At 41.6% G+C, this 23,041-nt stretch overlaps 1 protein-coding gene across 2 annotated transcripts in view; it reads left to right on the top strand.

The window, feature by feature from the left end:
* Positions 1-363: 363 nt before the first annotated feature.
* LOC138743276 (uncharacterized) overlaps positions 364-23,041 on the top strand; it is a 36,698-nt gene continuing 14,020 nt past the window's right edge. Inside the window, exons 1-8 of one of the 2 annotated variants that reach the window (XM_069898352.1) lie at positions 364-576; positions 6,512-6,853; positions 7,745-8,065; positions 8,784-8,891; positions 11,234-11,671; positions 11,900-12,280; positions 12,606-12,908; positions 17,625-22,438. In XM_069898352.1, the coding sequence (XP_069754453.1) occupies positions 453-576; positions 6,512-6,853; positions 7,745-8,065; positions 8,784-8,891; positions 11,234-11,671; positions 11,900-12,280; positions 12,606-12,908; positions 17,625-18,556 (2,949 nt within the window). In that variant the 5' untranslated portion in view covers positions 364-452 and the 3' untranslated portion in view covers positions 18,557-22,438. Of the gene's footprint in view, positions 577-6,511; positions 6,854-7,744; positions 8,066-8,783; positions 8,892-11,233; positions 11,672-11,899; positions 12,281-12,605; positions 12,909-17,624; positions 22,439-23,041 lie in introns of those variants that run through there. The other variant, XM_069898350.1, reaches the window with a different exon arrangement.

A 23,041-nucleotide genomic window follows, 5' to 3' on the forward strand; every position in this document is an offset into this window, starting at 1 on the left:
GAGCCTCTAGCCCCTGGAAGCAGCCAAGTATAATCAAACAGTTAGGCATTGCTAATTGCTTTGCATCCTTGCATGTATATAGTTTTGCAATTAATCCGCTTGCTTTCATTTATCCAAACTGGCAACGGGAAGTAAAAATGTTTTGCTGTATAAAGTTTGACCTGCTGGACCGTATTGTGCTTTCATTGCCCCCCACCACCTTGTGAATAAAGCCTAATTTGAAATTTAGAAATAAAATCCAAACAGTTCGTGGAGATCTTTCTTTTTATGGCACTTTAATTTATTTTGGTGCATCAGACCGAGCCCGCCGCTCGCAGCTCAGCCCCGTCCCCTAGTGCTGAGTGGCGGCAATCGGGCTGCTTCCACACCCACTGCGGCCAGAACGAGAAGACATCGGAAGCGCTCGGCTGACGCAAGCTGGGTGAAAGTGAAAGGACATCGACGTTTGTGAGATGGCAAGGGAGGCGATCGTTCGTCGCTGGCGGGTGCGGTCCGGCTCGGCCACGGACGGCCGGTCGGGGATCCGAGGGTTCGTGATGCGGGCGCTGCTCGCTGGCTCCCTCGTCGCCCTGGCAGGTAAACGGGCGGCTCGTCCCGCTGGGGCAGCTCCCAAATGTGGGGCCCGACAGAGGCGGGGAGGGTGGGGTGATCAAGCTTCTCTTGGAGCAGCGTCCCCTGGAATCACTGGAGGTTGAGACCTTTGCAGCGAGTTTAGTGTCCACTTGCGATTGTTTCAATCAGACGTTAAAAGATGGTCTTGACTCCATCCGGAGGTCCCACCCATACATTTTATCTTCAGCTTCGTCAGAGGATCTTCAGGGGACACTTGGCGAAGTGGAGGAATGGGTTTAATACAGGACAAACCCGGTCATGAATCAACAATGGGCAGTCAGTCCCGACCACAGGCTTGGGGGCAGGAGAAGGGAAGGTTCTGCCTTATGTGAATCCAGTGCAAGATTTGGGGTGTCATTTGTGGATGCTCAACATGGTGTGGCTTTCCTGTGGTCACATGACAACCCTTCGTCCTAGCCCATATTGACCCAATTTTGGCTTGCCCTTTCATCAGGGGCTCGGGCGCGGCTGGCACGTTCAGGTGGCCGCGGAGAAGACGCCTTTCTGCCACCTGAACTGGCCAGATGAAGGAGAGCCGAGTCCGAGTGAACGCCGGCTCCTGTGGACTGCGGCCGTCGTCCCACTGCTGCTTCCAGGTGCCACCGGGGATTCTCCGAGCCGGAGATTATACCTACTGGAGGAGGGTTAGGTCAGAGCTCCGCCTGGCTGGGTTCTCCACTTTCAGGTGGCCTCCCGACAGCCACAATAGGCGGCCTGACAGTCGGGGTATTTTGTCCCTAATGTGCCACAACCCTTCTCAATACAATGCCTTAACTCCAAAACTCGAGCTTTTTAAAAGGGTCGAACATGACTTGTTTCTTATTTGTCCAATACAAATACAACTTTTAAAGAGCAAGTCTAAGTTCTGTATGCATGGTGAAAAGGCAGGAAAAACGTTAAAATTATGCAGCTAAACGACTTATTACTGAGGTTCATGGAGATGATGGTAAGGTTACTAATGATCATGTTGAAATAAATGACACTTTCTCTCGGTTCTATTATAAGTTGGACAGCTCTGATTTGATCAAAGACCGAAATTCTCTATAGCAATTCCTGGTTGGTTTGACTATTCCTACCGTTTCATCAGACAATAAATTAAAATTGGAGCAGCCTATCTCTGAGCAGGAGATTGCAGTAGCTATTAAGTCTTTGCTGTCTAGCATGGTCCCAAGTGCTTCCTTGTGGAGTTTTATCAATCATTTTCCCAGTTACTGATACCCCATTTGAGCTGTCTTTACTCAATCCGTAGTGGGAAATTGCCTGAAACTTTTAATGAATCCTCGATATCTCTTATTATTAAAAAGAATAAGGACTCTTTCGACTGCTCCTCCTATCGACTACGTTCTCGGCCAAAATACTCTAAGATTTTAGCTTGTAGATTTCAGAATATTATGCCTTTAGTTTTTTTCTGAAGACTAAACTGGGTTTATTAAGGGATGTTACTTACAATTTAATATTCGTCGGTTGTTAGAAATTATTTTTTCTCCTACAGTTTTGATCTCTGAATATATTATTTATTTAGATGCCAAAAAAAGCTTTTGATAGAGTAGAATGGGAATATTTATTCAGTGTATTAGGAAATTTAATTTTGGTCCCCAGTTTATAAATTGGAATAAGCTGATTTATTTATCTCTATAGCTTCAGTTTTTACTAATTCAAGTTGTATCATCAAACAAGCAGGGATGTCCTCAAAGCCCATTATTATTTAATTTGGCTTTAGAACCTCTAGCAGTGGCTTTTTGGCAATCAGCTGATATCTCAGGAATCGTGAGCAGGAAATATACATAAGATGTCTCAATGCAGATGACCTGTTGTTTATATCGAATCCTCACTGGTCGATCTCATCCATTTTATTACTTCTTTATCAATTCAGGCAATTTTCAGGATATAAATTGAATGCAGAAGAGTGAGATGTTTTGGGTGGTTCTTGCTCTCTATTTCCTTTTTAAAATAGCTAAAATCAGTTCAACTAACTATCTTGGAATTGCTATTACTAAGAAATTCAATAATTTGTTGAAAGAAAATTTTCTTGCTTTAATGAGTCATGTAAAGAGGTCCTTGACACAGTGGTCTCTTCTTTCAATGATATTAATTGTCAATATTATTAAAATGAATATACTTCCTCATTATTTTTATATATTTTTTCAAGCTATACTCGTTTTTGTTTCCATATCCTATTTTGATTTGTTGGATTCTATCATATCTTCTTTTATATGGAAAAATAAGTACCCCTGTCTTAGGAAAGTCTTCCTTCAAAAGAATTACCTAACTTTAGATTTTATTATTGGGCAGCTAATGTTAGATACATTACTTTTTGGATTCATCACAATGAAAAATTTAGGTGCTTCAAGTTGGATTAATATAGAAATTAAATCTACCAAAAAGTATTCTCTTCTTTCAGTACTTGGAGCACCTTTACTTTTTTTGGCCTCCAAATTAACTGATAATTTTGTTGTTAGACATACAATGAGTAAATGGTTTCAATTTAGAAAATATTTTGTGAACCGTAGATTTTTATTATTTTAGGTCATTCTTTCTTTTTACCTTCGGTTCAAGATATCGTTTACCTACATTGGTCAAATTTGGGTTTCCAATCCTATATAACCATATAACAATTACAGTACGGAAACAGGCCATCTCAGCCCCTTTAGTCTGCACCGATTTAACTGAACTCCTCTAGTCCCACCTACTCGCTCCCTGTCCATAACTCTCCAATCCTCTCACATCCATGCACTCATCCAACTTTCTCTTAAATGACAAAATTGACCCTGCTGCAACCACTGCTTCCGGAAGGTCATTCCACGCAGCCACCACTCTCTGAGTGAAGAAGCTTCCTCTCATGTTACTTCTAAACTTTTGCTCCCTAACCCTTAACTTATGATGCCTCGTTAATCTCACCTACCCTCAAGGGGAAGAACCTATTCACATCTACTCTGTTTGTCCCCCCTCATAATTTTAAATCCCCCCCCCCCCTCAACCTACGCTCCAATGAATAAAGACCCAGTCTATTCAATCTTTCTTTGTATTCTAGATACTGCAATCCAGGCAACATTTTAGTAAATCTTTTGTGAACCCTCTCTACCTTATTGATATCCTTCCTATAATTTAGGGACCAGAACTGCACAGTGTATTCCAAATTTGGCCTCATCAATGCCAACATCACCTCCCAGCATCTATATTCTATGCTTTGATTTATGAAAGCCAGCATACCAAAAGCCGCCTTTACCACCCTATCTACATGAGAATCCACTTTCAAAGAACGATGAACCGTTATTCCAAGATCTCTCTGTTTCTCTGCATTCCTCAACACCCTTCCCTTCACTGAACATGTCCTGTTTTGATTATTCTTCCCAAAATGAAGCACTTCATACTTATCAATATTAAACTCCCATCTGCCATCTTTCAGCCCACTCTTCTAAGCAGTCCAAATCCTCCTGCAGTCCCTGAAAACCATCTTCACTATCCACAACTTCCCCCTATTTTTGTATCATCTGCATATTTACTAACCCAATTTACCACTCCATCATCCATATCATTAATATAAATGATGAACAACAAGGGAACCAACACCAAACCCTGAGGCACACCACTCATCACTAGCCTCCATTCTGACAGACAGTTATCCACCATGACTCTCTGCCATCTATCTTCTAGCCACCATTGAACCCATCTGACTGTCTCAACATTTAATATCTAGCGCCTGAACTTTCCATGTGGAACCTTAACAAAGGCATTACTGAAATCCACATAGACTACATCCACTACTCTACCCTCATTGACCTTCCTAGTCACCTCCTCAAAAAATTCAACAAGATTTGTAAAACATGACCTTCACCTCACAAACCCATGTTGGGTGTCCTTGATCAAACCCTGCCCCTCTAGATACTTATACATATCTCTAAGAATACTTTCTATTAGTTTACCAATCACTGACGTCGAACTTACTGGCCGATCATTGCTGTGCCTACACCTGGAGCCCTTTTTAAACGGAGGAACCACATCTGCAACACGCGAATCCCACGGCACCATGCCTCCCTTTAGTGACTATTGAAAAGTCACTGTCTGAGCTATTCATAGATTTGTAAAAACCATTCAGATTTACTTTCACTCTATTTGCTATAGGCACCTTCTTTTCACTATCCTAATTTCTTTCTTAAGCTTTTTACAATTCATGTATTTTCCAAGCATCTCGTCCATACCTTGCTTCTTGTATTTAATGTAGGCCTCCCTTTTATCTCAAACCAACTTTCTAATCTCCCTTCAAAACCACGGCTTTCTCGAACTTTTGGCCCTGCCTTTTATCCTAACAGGAACATAAAGATTTTGCACCTTCAAAATCTTACCTTTAAATGACCTCCAATTCTCCTCTACCTCCTTCCCATAAAACAAATCAGCCCACACCATTCCTTGCAAATCCCTTCTCATTTAATCAAATCTGGCTTTCCCCCCACTCAAAAATCAGACCTATCCCTTTTCATAATTATATTGAAACTATTAATTGTGGACAAAGTTGTAAAAGGCTTTATTTCAGATATGTATAGGTTGTTACAGGAGAAAATGGAGAAAGTAGATATGAATAAGGTTAAAGAGAAATGGGAAAAAGATTTAGATATTGTGACCTGGGAAGAATGGTCAAAAATGTGTGTGGATAGTGTTACAAAGTTAATTAGCATGAGGTTTAATATGGTTAATTATAATTTTTTACATCAATTATATTTAACTCCTGAGAAATTAAAGAGATATGGATTTAGTCTAACAGACTTGTGTTTGAGATGTGGAGGGAAAAAAGGTACTTCTATACATTCAGTTGTACTTTGTCAAAGACCCAAACACGAACATACACTATTAGTTAAAATAACAACCTTTTCTCTTTGGCTTATATCATCAGAATTCCTTTGCCTATATATTGGCCACCTGCAGCAACATTAGTGGTGAAAGAAAATCCCCCTCTGAACGTATCTTCAGTTTGATCATGGGTTTCAATGGAGGTGGGAGGGAAGAGTTGACGTAATGGAAAATCACAATATAGATGGTTTTCTAGGAATGCAATCCCTCTGTAATGCAGGGATGCACTGTAATTTACTGTTAGCATTCAGTAAATGGGATGCCACTTCCATCAAGGTGATAAAATAATTGCCACCATGTGTGAGACCACAGCAAGCTGCTTGGAAGACCAAGATGGTATCTGAACTGTTCACAAAGGGGCCAGGCTCATTTGAATGTTGCTTATAGAACTTTCCTGCACTGTCCTCTGAGAAGGGCATTAGCTCTTTGAGACTTTGAAAAGGGCATAGAAGAGATTTACAAGGATGCTGTCTGGTTTAGACGGTACAAGGAGAGGTTGGACAAACTTCGCTTGATTTCTCAGAGGCTGAAGGGAGAACTAATGGAATTATTTTAAATTATGAGAGGCACATATGGGTAGAGAGAACATTTTTCTCAGGGTAAAATGCCACGTAGTAAAAGATATCAGTTTAAGGGAAAGGAGGTGGGAAAGGGGGGATTTTAAACGAAATGTACGGGGCAATTTTTTTTTCACATGGAGATTGGAGGTGTCTGGAAGGGGCTGCCAGGAAGACTGGTGAAAGATGATGCAGTTGTGGTATTTAAGAGACATCTAGGAGGACACACGACTATAAAGGGAATAGTGGGATACAAGTCAGGTGTAACATTTTAGTTTAAACTGGGCATCATGTTTGGTGCAGACATGAGCCAAAGGGCTTATTTCTGTACTCTACTCAGGAGGTTGTCTAACTTCAAGGATTTATGCAGTCTGATAGAGGTAGTGAAGGTGAGGTGGATATCAAATAAGTCCTATTTTGTGCCATGAATTGAATCGACTTAACTCCCAATTACAATTCTTGAATGGAGATTGTTTGATTTTTCTATTTACATTTAGAAACATGGGATGTGACAATTTTTAACGGACCAAAGGATGTATTATTGAATACAAGCATTTCATTGGAATGTAAAATTACTGGGTTCAACACACCAGTGCTTGATCTAAAGAATGTTGGAATCCAGTGGTTGTTTGGACCTCATCGGCAAGAAATCTATGTCGTTAATGCAGGAAGACATTCCTCCAGTAGAGCAGGAACAGAAGTATTTGAAACTCTTTTACAGAAAGGAGATGTTTCACTTCATCTTACAAACGTCCAATTAAAAGACGAAGGAGAATACACTTGCGTTGTGTTTATCACTCCTGAGAAGGTAGAAAGGAGTTCAAAGCTGCTAGTGCTTGGTAAGAGACTTCCAAAAAGTTACTTAATATGAATCTTTCTGTTAATATTGGATCAGAAGGAATACTGATTAGAAATTATGTCACATGGAGTTTCTAATGGTACACATACATGGACTACTGTATATGTCATAGTATAGGATGACTCGTGTATAGGACGACTACAAAATTTTCACCTAAAATGTTGGTTTTGAGCAAGACCCTTTGAATAAGACCCCCCCCCAAAAAAAAAACTGGCCCTTACTGCTTACCAGTGTATGCTGCTAAAAGCAAATCACAATATTTTTTAATAACAAATTATCATTTAAAGTTTAAATTTTATTTGGATATTTTAAAATAAACTAATGTTGGCTCATGTGACGGGGCATTTAAAGCCTGTACAGAGCCAACAGCAGTCGAACTGGGTGGATGGACCCTGCGGTGGAGCGCCGAGACTAACAGGGCATGTGCAAGATTGCACTGGAGCCAGTCGGAAGATGGAGGCGATGTTGCAACTTTGTCATCAAGTTAAGAATATTAGTCTCTGTATATTCCAGATTTTAAGGTGAAAATTTTGTTTTGAGGATTGTAAAGGCTTAAGGAAATCTTATAAGATCAATATTTGAAAGAAGAAATGTACAGTAAAATCCCTGCTTCCAGAATTCAAGCACTCAGCAACAAGGTTGGAGAAAATAAATTGGTAAAAAGTACAAAAATTTAAAATTGGTTAGTTTGCCAATCGCGCAACATGCCATCTCAAACAACTGGAAAATTCACTAATCCCCATAGGAGCAGGAAACAGGGGGATTTCACTTTAGTACATTTTGTATGAGCGCAGCGGTAGTTTAGAATTGGCTTTCGGTATTTATGATGATGTAATTCATCCTGACCGATGTTGCAATTGTTTCAAAACAGCACAGCCAGCAGTGCATTTATCTACAGAACGTGTTACTATTCAGGATGGTGAGGAAAAATCTGTGTTCTGTGAAGCATCAAGATTTTATCCTCAACTGCATGAGATGTTCTGGCAAATAATATCGAAGGGCGTAACAAAGAAAGTGAAAACAGATGTCCTGCTTGGAGCTGCGATTCTTAATCGTGATGGAACATTTAATGTTTCCAGTGGATTGAGAATTAAACCAACTCTGGATGATGATGGTAATCTGTACAGATGTACTGTGAGGCATCAGTCCTTTTCTGGCACTCGTTCAAAAGACGTGGAACTCACAGTGGCAGGTACTTTCTATCCTTTGGATCGGTTATGCTGCATACTTTTGTCAAATGTTTAATATTTATTAAATGGTTTATTCATATTTAACAAATAACTTCACCTGAGATTTGCAGCTTATTAAAATCAAAGATTCACTGTTTCTTATTGCACCACAAGAAGATAATTGGCTTAGAAGTTGGGTCATGTCTCAAAATGAACATTCGAATGGGGTTTGAGCAAGGATGTTTGGTGACTGTTCTCACTGACCTGGTCAGTAATTCATTCATCTTTCCATGCCACTGTCAGTGCTGTCCCTTCCTAGCTGCCTTGAGTATCTATTTTGCCATGAGTATTTTTTTCTATGTTCACTATTGTTCTGTCTCTAGTTTTTTTTTTAAATTTAGTCCATGCAGGGCCAGTTTTTAACCTCTTCATTCTAATTTTCAACGACCGAACCAATTACTGCTGTGACACACTCTGATGCACATGCAAATAAATTGAGTCAAACATTGAGCTACAAATAGCTCTCACAATTCTTCAGTTATTTCTTGTTGCATCAAAGTAATGGAATTGTTAAATTAAAATCTAAGTCCCTTAATTAATGCAAATATAAGAAAAATATTTACAGTGTTCATGTACTGTTATTCATATTTTACAAAAATGGATGAGTATCAAAGCATAAAAGCTTATCTCGCATGGGAATTTTTTGTGTAAATGCTCATTATTGTGTCTTATACATTTCAGAGCCATCGAAATCTTCAAAAGGACCTTTAATTGCAGTTATAATTGTTGCATTTCTGGTGTTACTTGCTGCCTGCTTATTTTTTTATTACTACATGAAACTGCGAAAAGGTAATTCGATGACTGGTAAAACCCCTTTCTTGTTTTGAAAATGCGTGGGTTAGATCAGAGAATCTAGCATGGATTCTGTCCATTCAGCTCATTGAGACCTTGCTAATCATCAAGCATTCATTTAATCAAATTCCATTTCATTTTCCTATCATCCACCCCAGATTCTATTGCTCACCTAAGCACCAGGGGTAAATCATAATGGACAATTCACTGGCCGACTAGCTTGGTTTTGAGGTGTGGTAGAAAGTGGAAGATCCCAGAGGAAACTCCCTTAGTAATTGTGAACGTGACTCAGGCAGGCACAGAAACACACGGGGCACAGACTCATACGGCATCATCTGGTCATTCGATTCCCACATTGTTGTTGGGCAGAAGACCTGGTTTGAGGATTTAATTATGAATGGAATTTGGCATTCTTGGCTCAACATAATAAAATTTGATATGCAATAGGCAAAATTGATGGAGACACTCAGCATCTTCAGGAAGTAAAGGATAACCAACATTTTGGGCCTGGGTCCTTCATTCATGTGTTGTCAAATGCCTCGGGCTGGAAACACCGGGTACCCATTACTCTTTAGATTTATTGACTAAGAGTACGTGCATGACATCACGTACAACCCTGAGATTATTTTCCTCTAGGTGAGGCAGAATTAGCACTTATTGGTTGTGCAAAAAAAAACTGTACCCAATCTACACAGGTGAACAAATAAGGTAATGTAAAGAAAATGCAATGCCGAGAGGAGGAAAAAAACAATAAAAAAGAAAAAGTAAGGAGTCCTTAAATGAATCTTTGAATTTGTTGTTGAGGAGTCTGAAGGCGGAGGGGGAGCAACTGTTTCTGAACCTGGTGATACGAGTCTTGTGGCACCTTTGCCTCTTTCCTAATGGCAGCAGTGAGACAGAATGTGTGCAGGGTGGTGTGGGTCCTTGATGACTGCTATTACTCTCTGATGGCAGAATTCCCCATATATGTTCTCAGTGGTGGGGGAGAGTTTTGCCTATGATGTCCTGAACTGTGTCCATGGCCTATTTGCAGGGCTTTATGCTTGGGGGTATTGGTGTCCCTATACTGACCGTGATGCAACTGGTCAGCATACTTTCCACCACACCTCTGCAGAAATTTGCCAGGGTTTCTGATGTCATACCAACCCTCCTCAAATTCCTGAAGAAGTAGTGTGTTGGGTCCAGGAAAGATCCTCTGAGATAGTGACTCCCAAGAACTTAAATTTGCTCATCCTCACCACCTCTGCTTGCCCAGTGATCACTGGATCATGTACCTCTGGTTTTCCCTTCCTGAAGTCAACAATCAACTCTTTAGTTTTGGTAACATTGAGTGCAAGGTTGTTGTTGGTGCACCATTTAGCCAAGTCTTCAATCTCCCTCCTGTATGCTGGCCTATTGCCCCTTTTAATACAACCCACTACTATGGAATCAGCAAATTTGTAGATGGTGGTGTTATAATTAATTTCTCTCCCCCCAAGTTTACCAATAAAGTCTCACTAATGTACTTAATAATATACTAAAAAAGACTCTTATCAGGCAGGGATAGGGAGACACTTTGGAAGAGTCACCCCAGTGACAAATGACATCGATCATCTCTTCATCCTGGATGCCAGTACTTAATTCAAACACAACTTTATTGAAACTTTATTCAAAAGCTACTTTGGGCTGGTCACAACTGGGGTGCTTGCAGGCTGAACGTTTGTTTCCAAGGGTTTTGTGTGGCTTTGGAGAACGTTTATTTAAAACTTTATTTAAATTCTTATTTATCTCAAATTCTATTTATTTATTTATTATTTTTGCTGGTTGTTTGAGATTCTGGTTGAATGAGTAACAGATAATGGGGATTTTACTGTATAACCTAAGGGAAATCCCCATCCTGTTTATCTACATGAACACAAATTGTACCTTCAAGTCGATTGTCATCTGATTGTACAAGTATAACCCTATGAAACAGCGTTCTCTGGTCCTCGGTGCAAAAGATGCAGACACACAACCAGGCATAACGTACATACAGACAAACAATACATAAGCAGTGCAAGTATTTCACCTATACAAATAAATCAATAAGAATTGCTTTTTGTACATATGGGAGTCTCGGATGGCTAGTGGTTGTTCGGCATTCTGACTGCCAGTGGCAGGAGCTGTTCCTCAGCCTGGTGAAGCTGGCTCTGATATTCCTGTATCTCTTTCCAGACAGGAGCAGCTGAAATATGCTGTATGCAGGGTGGGAAGGGGTGCTCAATGATTCTCATTGATTTTGTGCATCTTGGCTTAAAGATTGAACATACAAGGAAAACAAATGATTGTCAAATTTTAATTACTTGTTTTATTTTGACTAGTTGCTCCAGAAATTACTGGATGTGAGGACCGTAAAATCATGAAACATTTAGAAGAAGAAGTAGTCACTTGGAACATTAGCTCATTTCGACCTTGTGAGATTATAATTTGGTTGTATGTAAAGAGGAAGGAGAAGCATGCGAAAAGTCCAATTTTTAATTGGAGTGCCAAAAATCGTACTGAGAAAGCAAATGGATTAAAGGTCAAAGGTGATCATGAAAACGTGAAACTACTTGTGAATTCAGATTGGAAAGATGAATCATTTAAGCCTTTGGATCCTGAATTTGAAACTAATTCAGAAGGAATTTCCAGAGTCAAGATCAGTGTTAAAATATATCCTGATGTTATCACTGATGATGAGGCTGAATTAATTATAGAAGTTCAACATCAAGCTCTCAAGCAACCAATAACAAAGTCTTTAACATTGGATGTTAAAGGAGGTAAATTACAATCATTTACTATGACCATTAATCTCTTTATTGATTTCTTTCTGAAAATCTATGCTTAACATCTATAGTTTATGACATTGATGTGGATGTTTGTGTTAAATACAGTTCTGACATGGTGAACTAAACATTGAGAAATATTAAGACAGTAAAAATAATATTTTCTTGCTCGTGTGGTTGTCAATTAGCGTGATTACATTATTTTCTTTTTCTTTCCCAAAGTTCCACCTAAGGTTTTAAACATTTTGGTGCCACCTCACGTCAATCACAATGAATTTGTGGCTTTGGCTTGTACAATCACTGGATTTAAGCCAAGCCCACTAAGTATTATCTGGCAACAGAAGAGAAAGAACAGTGATTTGGAAGAAATTGTTCGGCTGGAGAGGGACAACAGAACAATCTTTTTCAGTGGCACAAGGGAAAAATATAATGAAAAACATTACATCTGTGAAGCACAGCATGATGACAAAACTTGGAGCAAAACCAGTGTATTGGTTATTGTGCCAGATATAAACCAAGACCAGGACTCGCAGTACCTCTGTCAGATACAGCACCCCTGCACTAACAGTAAACAAGAGCAAGAAATAATGCTAAAAATTGCAGGTATGTATACTTTTATCTAAGCCCTTGCATAGATAGAAGACACAGAATTAGAGGATACTCCAAAGAGCGCAGTGTCTTGAATGGCATATTTTACTAATTTCTGTCTGAAGGCAGAAATATGTTTACAAAGAAAAGGATTTAAGAACATGCAAAATAAATCAATTAATAGGATATGATTATACTGAAGTTAAAAAAATAATGTAATTTATAGTTTTATTTTTTATCTTTTTTCCATAGTTTTCAAAACCATATGTGATAACTTTTCTGGCTGTTGGCCATGTAAAAGCAAAATAGTTTCACCAATCTGCTTTGTTTTCTCTTTCAGCCACACCTAAACTGGGCACTATAAAATGTAGCTCAGAAAAAATAATTCTAAATGTACCCATGACTTTAAGCTGCTCAATATTTGGATTTTACCCCAAAGAAATCTTAGTAACTTGGCTCAAAAATGGTAAAAACATGGACGAATGCCCAACTGATAAAAAAATAATTGAACAAGATGGACTCTATGACTTGACAAGTAATTTGAAGGTTGTCCCCACTAACTCTACACTAAAATATACGTGCCAAGTAGAACATGTGAGCCTTTCGAAACCTATAAAGACTGATTGGGTACCTGGTAAAATGAGTAAGTAACAAACTTTCAATTTTGAACTTCTGAAAAAATAAGTAGCTGGTAATGAATGGATATCTGATGAAAGTGTTTAGAATTTCCTTTTTTTTGGAGAATTTTATTTATCGTTTGCATCAATACAAATACTAATTCAATAAAGATAATATCTTATAGCAACATAATACAAAATTTTTATCTATTTTCTCCCCCACCCCCTCCCTCCTAGCCCCCAAAGAAAAGAAAGAGAGAAAAACACCTAAATCTATACTTTGAATATTTATTTTACTATAGTTATTTTTTTCTAACTATTAATTGTTAACTGAGAGGACTGGGTGATGTGGAGAATGTAGATGGACTTTTATTCACGAAATCCATATACGTTTCCCAGATCTTATAAAAACTCCCAATATGATTCCTTAAACTATAAGTAATTTTTTCTAATGGTATACAGTTTTTCATTTCAGTGTTCCGTTTATCTACTTTTACACAGAACTAAACCGAATGTAAAAAAAAAGTCCTTTTTACATCAAAAGCATTTATCAGAATAATTGGAGTTAAGTCTATTTAATTTATGTAGTGTATAGTATAGTTGATGTAGAAAATTGTTTTGAACCATTTCATATCTGGCATTAATCGTATTTGTAACACTCGCTTGACCATATTTCTTCTTGAATTTGTAGACTTAAATCTTTTTCCCACCTTTGTTTAGATTTATATAAATCCTTTTTTCTCCCATAGTATCTTGCAATTTTATATACATAATAATCATATAACAATTACAGTATGGAAACAGGCCATCTCGGCCCCTCTGGTCTGTACTGACCTAAGTGAACTCCTCTAGTCCCACCAACCTGCATTTTGCCCATAACCCTCCAATTCCCTCTCATCCACATACCTATCCAACCTTTTCTTAAATTACAAAATTGACTTTGCAGTGACCACCTCTTCCAAAAGGTCATTCCACTCAGCCACCACTCTCTGAGGGAAGAAGTTTCCTCTTGTATTACTTCTAAACTTTTACCCCCAACTCTTAATTTGTGACCTCTTGTTAGTAATAAATTTCTTAATAAATGTACCTGTAATTAAATGTTCAAATTGACTTTGCTCTGCAAGTCTTAGATTCGTACCTAATTTCCTTTTTAAATAAGATTTGTTGACAATATGCAAAAATTGTGTTATTTTGCATGTCATATCCACAGGAAGCCCTTCACTGACACTGAGAGAGCATACAAAATCCTTATGGACAGCGCTAGATTCAAAGCTGAGTCTCTGGTACTGCAGTAATGTTATGCTATCTGCAATACTAACAATGCAGTGTGGAAATTATATCCATATAACAATTTTCAGTACAGAAACAGGCCATATTGGCCCTTCTCGTCTGCACCGATTTACGTGAAAGTCCACTAGTTCCACCTATCCACTTCCATGTCCATAACCCTCCAATCCCCTCACATCCATGTACTCCTCTTCTTCTTTGGCTTGGCTTCGCGGACGAAGATTTATGGAGGGGGTAAAAGTCCACGTCAGCTGCAGGCTCGATTGTGGCTGACAAGTCCGATGCGGGACAGGCAGACACGGTTGCAGCGGTTGCAGGGGAAAATTGGTTGGTTGGGGTTGGGTGTTGGGTTTTTCCTCCTTTGTCTTTTGTCAGTGAGGTGGGCTCTGCGGTCTTCTTCAAAGGAGGTTGCTGCCCGCCGAACTGTGAGGCGCCAAGATGCATGATTTGAGGCGAGATCAGCCCACTGGCGGTGGTCAATGTGGCAGGCACCAAGAGATTTCTTTAGGCAGTCCTTGTACCTCTTCTTTGGTGCACCTCTGTCACGGTGGCCAGTGGAGAGCTCGCCATATAACACGATCTTGGGAAGGCGATGGTCCTCCATTCTGGAGACGTGACCCACCCAGCGCAGCTGGATCTTCAGCAGCGTGGAGTCGATGCTGTCGGCCGCTGCCATCTCGAGTACTTCGATGTTAGGGATGAAGTCGCTCCAATGAATTTTGAGGATGGAGCGGAGACAACGCTGGTGGAAGCGTTCTAGGAGCCGTAGGTGATGCCGGTAGAGGACCCATGATTCGGAGCCGAACAGGTGTGTGGGTATGACAACGGCTCTGTATACGCTTATCTTTGTGAGGTTTTTCAGTTGGTTGTTTTTCCAGACTCTTTTATGTAGTCTTCCAAAGGCGCTATTTACCTTGGAGAGTCTGTTGTCTATCTCGTTGTCGATCCTTGCATCTGATGAAATGGTGCAGCCGAGATAGGTAAACTGGTTGACCGTTTTGAGTTTTGTGTGCCCGATGGAGATGTGGGGGGGCTGGTAGTCATGGTGGGGAGCTGGCTGATGGAGGACCTCAGTTTTCTTCAGGCTGAATTCCAGGCCAAACATTTTGGCAGTTTCCGCAAAACAGGACGTCAAGCGCTGAAGAGCTGGCTCTGAATGGGCAACTAAAGCGGCATCATCTGCAAAGAGTAGTTCACGGACAAGTTGCTCTTGTGTCTTGGTGTGAGCTTGCAGGCGCCTCAGATTGAAGAGACTGCCATCCATGCGGTACCGGATATAAACAGCGTCTTCATTGTTGAGGTCTTTCATGGCTTGTTTCAACATCATGCTGAAGAAGATTGAAAAGAGGGTTGGTGCGAGAACACAGCCTTGCTTCACGCCCTTGTTAATGGAGAAGGGTTCAGAGAGCTCATTGCTGTATCTGACCCGACCTTGTTGGTTTTCGTGCAGTTGGATAATCATGTTGAGGAACTTTGGGGGGCATCCGATGCGCTCTAGTATTTGCCAAAGCCCTTTCCTGCTCACGGTGTCGAAGGCTTTGGTGAGGTCAACAAAGGTGATGTAGAGTCCTTTGTTTTGTTCTCTGCACTTTTCTTGGAGCTGTCTGAGGGCAAAGACCATGTCAGTAGTTCCTCTGTTTGTGCGAAAGCCGCACTGTGATTCTGGGAGAATATTCTCGGCGACACTAGGTATTATTCTATTTAGGAGAATCCTAGCGAAGATTTTGCCTGCAATGGAGAGCAGCGTGATTCCCCTGTAGTTTGAGCAGTCTGATTTCTCGCCTTTGTTTTTGTACAGGGTGATGATGATGGCATCACGAAGGTCCTGAGGCAGTTTTCCTTGGTCCCAACAAAGCTTGAAAAACTCATGCAGTTTGGCATGCAGAGTTTTGCCGCCAGCCTTCCAGACCTCTGGGGGGGATTCCATCCCTACCTGCTGCTTTGCCACTTTTCAGTTGTTCGATTGCCTTATATGTCTCATCCTGCTCTAGCCTTAGGGGCTGTTGAGGGAGCTGGAGCAGGGCGGAATCTTGGACTGAGCGGTTGGCACTGAAAAGAGATTGGAAGTGTTCTGACCATCGGATGAGGATGGAGATCTTGTCGCTGAGGAGGACTTTGCCGTCTGAGCTGTGCAGCGGGCTTTGGACTTGGGGTGAGGGGCCGTACACAGCCTTTAGAGCCTCATAGAAACCCCTGAAGTCGCCAATGTCCACACTGAGTTGGGTTCGCTTGGCGAGGCTAGTCCACCACTCATTTTGGATCTCCTGGAGTTTTCGCTGAAGATGGCTGCATGCGCGACGGAAGGCTTGTTCCTTCTCGGGACAGGACGGCTTTGTAAGGTGAGCCTGGTAGGCAGCTCGCTTCTTTGCCAGCAGCTCCTGGATTTCCTGGCTGTTATCGTCGAACCAGTCCTTGTTTTTCCTGGAGGAGAAGCCCAGTACCTCTTCAGTGGATTGCAGTATGGTAGTCTTCATCTGATCCCAGAGGGTTTCAGGGGACGAGTCCGTGAGGCGGATTGCATCGTGTAAGTTAAAACATCATGAGATGGGAATGTGTAAGGAGTTACCCTGTACAGGGCTGTAACAAGATGTGAATGCATCCTTGTACTTACAAGATAAGAGAGACATTGATGGATTGAGAGGCAGGAAGCTAGCAGGGAAAGGATAGCAACAGTTTTAGTCATTGGACAAGTAATGATATGATGATGTTCTAAGCACGTATCCAAGGGTATAAAAAATCACCATTTTGCTGATAACGGCAGAATGCATTCTCCGACTAACATGGTTAGTCGCAAGTGTTACAATCCGGTAATAAAGAACAAAGAACCCTGATTTCGACTCAGTCTGGTGTTTGTCTCACTCATTCATGAACAAAGCAGACCTAACAATTTGGTGACCCCGACGTGATGGGTGAGTGAACACTGGACGACGGTTTCTGTTTTTTCTGACAATCATCTCAGCCGGCTGATAAAAAGGTCCAGAGAAGCCTGTTTTAACAAAATTCTCTTTTTTTTTTAAAATCTTTATGATTGTCAGTAAGAACTGGAGATCGGACAAATTAGACGACCACAATTGAAGGTCGCATGCCAGGATTGTAACACGTAAGTGATTACAGACAAGATAAAAGTCCTTAAGGTGTTTGAATGACATTTATTAAGTGCTTCGCAAGAAACTACTAGAGTTTAAAAGTCTTTATTGTGTCGTTGCAAAGTCCAATAGAGTGAGAAGGTGGTCTATAAACAATTGAGGACCTGAGTTTTCTGCCCTAAACTGGTTATTAAGAGGAGAAATCTCCCACGTGAAGGTTGGGCTTTGAAAGAAAACAAAGGTTCAGGCTTATTGGCCTCAATTGTATCTGAGAGACTGACTTATAAATGTCCGGTAGGTATGATAATGTCTGTACACTTGAGAAGTTAAGAATTTATTTCCCCAATTCGCCGTGGTGGAATACCACAGCAGACACTAGAGACCTTGAGACAACAAAAAAAGTACTCAGGGACGCCTGCCTGGTGAACAAGAACGACGACAGAAGGCTGCGACAGCTGTGTCCGGATCAGGTAGGAGATATTAATGAAAAAGTTGACAAACTCCTAAGAGACACCCAGTTTATTCGAAATACTTTTGATAAGTTAAATGAGGGTATTCCCAACATCACCAAGGAGATAAAGTTACGTAAATTCATAGATTGGTACAGGGAAACAGGACAAAAGTATAGCCCAAATATTTGGTTTTCTAGTTGTAATTTAACTTTCAGACCCCTTTGGGAAAACAGAGAGTGGAAAACGAGCAATCAGAGTATACAGGACAGTCTGAAGTCAATTGGAGGACAAGACTTAGAGACTGTTCCTTTAAAAGATATTAGTCATCCAGCTTGCAAGGAGACATTTTTAAAAGCAATTTTCGTTGACATAGATCCCCTAAATGGACAAGAACCTAAATTAAAACAGGCATTAGAAAGCGGTCCCGCAGCTTTGGCTGTACAGTTGCCTGCTAAGACTTTTGACCAAGTTATTAAGGAAATTAATCAGGAATTAGAGGAGCGAAATACCAGTAATGCGGCATTGGAAAAACAAAAAATGCTCCAAAAATGTGTAGACCGCTGGAGGAAGAGGGGTTGGTTACCCGGGGGCACTGAGATGTTCCTGACAGGTGAGGGAAACAAAATTCTAAAGCGTAGTGTCTTAGATAAGCTGGAAGAAACAAAACACAGAAGGGAAAGGAAAAGTGCCTGTTTCCAGTTTCCAGCCACGAAGTGTCCGGGTTTGCTCTCTCCCTCCCTCCTTTCACCCTCCCCTCTCTCTCTTCTCTCCCCTCTCTCTCTCTTCTCCCCCCCCTCCTCTCTCACCCACTCCCCCTCCCAATCCCAATCTGTGGCGGTGCTGCCCTGAAATCCCCAGGTTGGGCAGGGCAGAGAAATACAATTTGGTTTTAATTTTGTGCCCACAATTCCAGCTCCGCATCAAATGGGATCCTGTTTTATCCTCTCTCCCTCCCTCTTTCCCGCACCCCCACCATTGCGGGATCAGGGCAGACATTGTGGGCTGACGTGTAGCTCACTCGAGGTGGGAGGGAAGGAAGGAGTGATAGTTCCCAGTGGTGGGAGACCCAATCTGATCCAGACCAGTGATCACAGGATGAGAACCTTTTAAAACCTTTGAAACGAAAGTGTTAATCTGAAGACTTTTCTCCCAGTGGGGCCAGTGCAAGGCATTTTCTCTCTCTATCTCTTGTGCTCTGTGTATCTGCCTCTCTATCTCTTTCTCTCGCTATGCTCTCTCTCTCTCTCTCTCTCTCTCTCTCTCTCTCTCTCTCTCTCTCTCTCTCTCATAGTCTCTGGATGTATATGATGTCATGTATGTACTCTGACAATAAATCATTTATAAGTGAGTCTTATACAATTAAACAAAACGGGACACAGAAAACAAAATCTTTAATCGCGAGTCAGCAAAAAAGAGGGTGAGAGACAAGGAGATGCAGTACCGCGATGTCCTAGCTATATTCGAAGAATTTGGTCTCCCTGATAACCCACCTATTATGGCCCCTGTAGAAATAGCTTGTAGACCCCCGCCCTATGCATATGTGGAGTCACAAGGTGCCCCTGGCACCCCAGATGGGATCCTGGAGTCACGTCCCTTATATCCAGATATTGAGACACTGGGGTGTGACAAGAACCGCGGGAATAGGGACACATCAGACGAGGTACAGGCCCCTTTAATAAAAATAGAAGGGGGAGTAATAGATGTAGAGACCCCTCTGGAGTCCAAGAAAATAGAAAAGGAGTTAGAGATACAGAAATGGAACATGAAAAAGGTTCAGGATAACATTAAAAACTTAAACAGAGATATTAATGTGCTGGGGCAGATCAGTGAGGATCAAAAAGAATTAATGGTAGGTGTATTGAAGGAAGTGGAAAAGATAACTACAACACTGTCAGGAGAAATTAAAGCTGAAGGAATGGTAATAGGAGTAAAGGACGAAAAGTGTAGTACAGATGAGGAAACGAGATACGATCCACCATGGGAGGAAAGTAAAAGGAAAAGACTCGGGAGGGAGAAAAATAGACATGCCTATCTGGACATAGTTAGGACAAAAGAGAAAGATGTGAAACAACTAAACTATGGCTGAAAAGATTATCTTAGAGATGAACGTGACCAATATACCTTTGACCCTGAGACATTGGAAGCTGATAGGGACAGTGACAGTGACGAAGAAGAGTCAGAACAAGGTGGGATAAATAAATGCATGCCAAGAGTAAAGAAGGAGCAGAAATCCCCAAAATTGAGATATCAATGCCCATTACTGATCACGGGACGGGGAACTCAAAAATATGTACCCTGGTCACGAATGGACTTAGAGAGTTTAATGAAAAAACTACCTCCGTTGAGTAATGGGGCTAGTCCATGGATTTCTTGTTTTGAGCGAGAAACCTGCCAAGAACAATTAGCACTCGCAGATGTCAGAACTATCATGATAAGATTAAAGGCAGAAGGGGCCCTGAAGCAAATAGAGAGAATTGTAAGAAGCAGTAAATTGGGGGATGAAATAGAATTTAACCCACTTCGGAATAAATTTTGGGAAGCACTTAGAGAAACATTTCCTACACCCTATAGTTTGGATGCCTTGGTAACCCTTCAACTAAAGGAAGGAGAGACTGCACACGAGTATTTCACTCGAGCATGGGACTTATGGGAAACAGGGACTGGAGAAAGACCCGACCACAGCCCCTTAGGAAGGGCTCACTTTCGTAATGGGATAATAAACGGACTACCTGCTACGGTTCAAGCAAAATTAAGGGACATTGTGGGAGTAGAGACAATGTCAGAGGATTTGTGGAAAAGACACCTGACACATGCAATCAAACGACATCGTCAATCAGAGCATGCTAGGTCAGAAAGTGCGTCCCAGAAGGAGGTGGACAAGACAACCGATAAATTGGTGAGAGCCATAGAACATATAGGGGTTAAATTAGCGGCCCAACAGATAGTCCCACAGGTCATGGGGCCAGTGATAAATCCGGGACCCCAAGTAAGAAATGGTTGGGAAAGACAGCTAGGTACAATGTATAGAGGGGAACATGCAGTATGCTGGTACTGCCAAAATCCTGGACACTACCAGCGGAACTGTCCGGAGGCTGGGAGAGCAAGGGGAAAAAGATTACCCTCTATTAGAGGCTATCGGGGAAGAGGAGGAAACTTAAGAGGACAAGCAAGGGGTAGGGGTGGACACATTGATGGGCCCCAGAGAATCGGGGGGTGGCAGAGTGATCAACAAGTCCAGGCACCTCAGTGTAATGACTATATTGAGGAAGGTGCTGAATTTGATTATTGAAGGTGCCCTGGAGAATCAAAAATCACGCCTCCCTGGGAGCCACCAAAAATTTGGGGGACGGTAAATGGAGAAAAAATTGAATTTATGGTTGACACAGGGGCAGCAGTTACGACAGTGATTAAAAAACCCCCAGGGAGCACATTTTCGGGCAAAACATTATCTACAATAGGATTCTCCGGGATAAGGGAAACACAGCCCTATACAGATAACATCGACATGACATTTGGACGACAAAGGGTTAAAACGCCTGTCCTGGTTGTGCCAAGTTGCCCCATTAATTTATTAGCAAGGGACATTCTTACCAAACTAGGAATAACCATACAATGTTCTGAGAAGGGCCTTCGGTTAACATACCCAGGGGATACAATAAGAAGGGGAGGACAGTTTATAGTAATGACCCCATCTAACGCTTCAGAAGACTCTGTGGAGGTTAGTATTTTCTGGAGTCGGCTACTGTATGATGAACCAGGCCCAGGGCTGGTTAAACAGTTTTTTGAGTGGAGGGCCAGTATTCCTCGGTATGGGGATTACCATTCTCCACTAGATCCTATGCATGTTACATTAAACTACACCATCCACCCGGACCAGGAATATGAGGAGAGGTGGGACTCTCTAAAAGAAGGGAAGACAGAAACGATACATTGTCCATTTATCTTTGTAGGTAAGGAGGGAATAGCTGCTATGGTTGTCATGACAGAAGAACAAATGGAGTGGTTCTGCTTAGGAGTAGAAAGTGTGCCTCATGTGACCTTGGGTATTGCCAAAGATCATCACGCTCGACAGCTGGGTCCGATGGTAAAGGAAGCGATAGGGTGTGAATACAGGCAGACAGAAATCCCGGGATATTCCACCTCGGAGGGAGGAAAATTTGTCAGACTGAATATTGAAGCATGGGACCAGGTAGTGAATGAGAAAGTAGAAAGAGACCGAGCCATAGAAGGAGAAAATATTGATCACAGAGACTCAGACAAATATCTTTCTAATCTGAGTCCACATATATGGACAACGGGGCCCTATGATGTGGGAGTAATGAAAGGAGAGGTATTTCTAGAATTGGCCAACCCCGGGCAGAAACCAATATGGAGAAAACAATACCGCTTGTCGCCCAGTCAGGAGGAGGGTATTAAAGGAACGATAGAAGGGTTAATGGAGTCAGGGGTTTTAAGGGCAGCACCTGACAGTATGTGGAACACGCCCATCATGCCTGTTCCCAAACCGGGTAGAAAAGACTGGAGGATGGTACACGACCTCCGGGAGATTAACTTGGCTACCAAGACCATCGGGAGACCAGTCCCAGACCCATATGTAGCACTTAGGGCTCTGAGTCCGGAGCACGAATACTATACTGTCATTGATCTGGCAAACGCATTCTTCTGCTTGAAATTAGCTGAGGAATGCCAAGACTGGTTCACTTTCACTTACCAAGCACATCGGTACACATACACTAGATTACCTCAGGGTTATAAGGATAGTCCAGGACTGTTCAATCAGGCCCTTAGCGAATCCTAATGAAATTAAAGCTCCCGGAAGATGTTACACTGATTCAGTATGTAGACGACCTACTATTAGCAGGGAAAACGCCACATGAGTGCCTGACAGGGACAGCAGTTTTACTCAAGGGGTTAGGCGAGGCTGGATTTAAAGTAAAAAGGTCGAAATGTCAGATCGGAAGGAGGGTGGTAACTTTCCTAGGAAGACTCGTGGGTAAAAACGGTACGGCCATGTCTGAGGCACATAGAGAAAAGATACTAGGGTATCGAAAACCTACTACAGTACAGGTCATGCTTCCCCGGGCTCTGAGCCTAATTAAGGTGGCGGGCCATTCCCCAGATAACACAAAGGAAGGGAAGGGAAACACGGCGGCTGACAGGGCAGCCAAACAGGTTACTGGTTATCATGAACATATACAGGGGATGATTTTGAGGTCCCATAACAAAAAAAATGAATCTGAAACTAAGGAGACTTGTAGCAGATTGAATGACTACACAGATGAGAAGGGAGAGGGACCCCCACCGAATATTGAGCACCTAATAGAAATACAGGAA

Source organism: Narcine bancroftii, chromosome 1 (genome assembly GCF_036971445.1).
Source record: "Narcine bancroftii isolate sNarBan1 chromosome 1, sNarBan1.hap1, whole genome shotgun sequence".
Classification (NCBI taxonomy): domain Eukaryota; kingdom Metazoa; phylum Chordata; class Chondrichthyes; order Torpediniformes; family Narcinidae; genus Narcine; species Narcine bancroftii.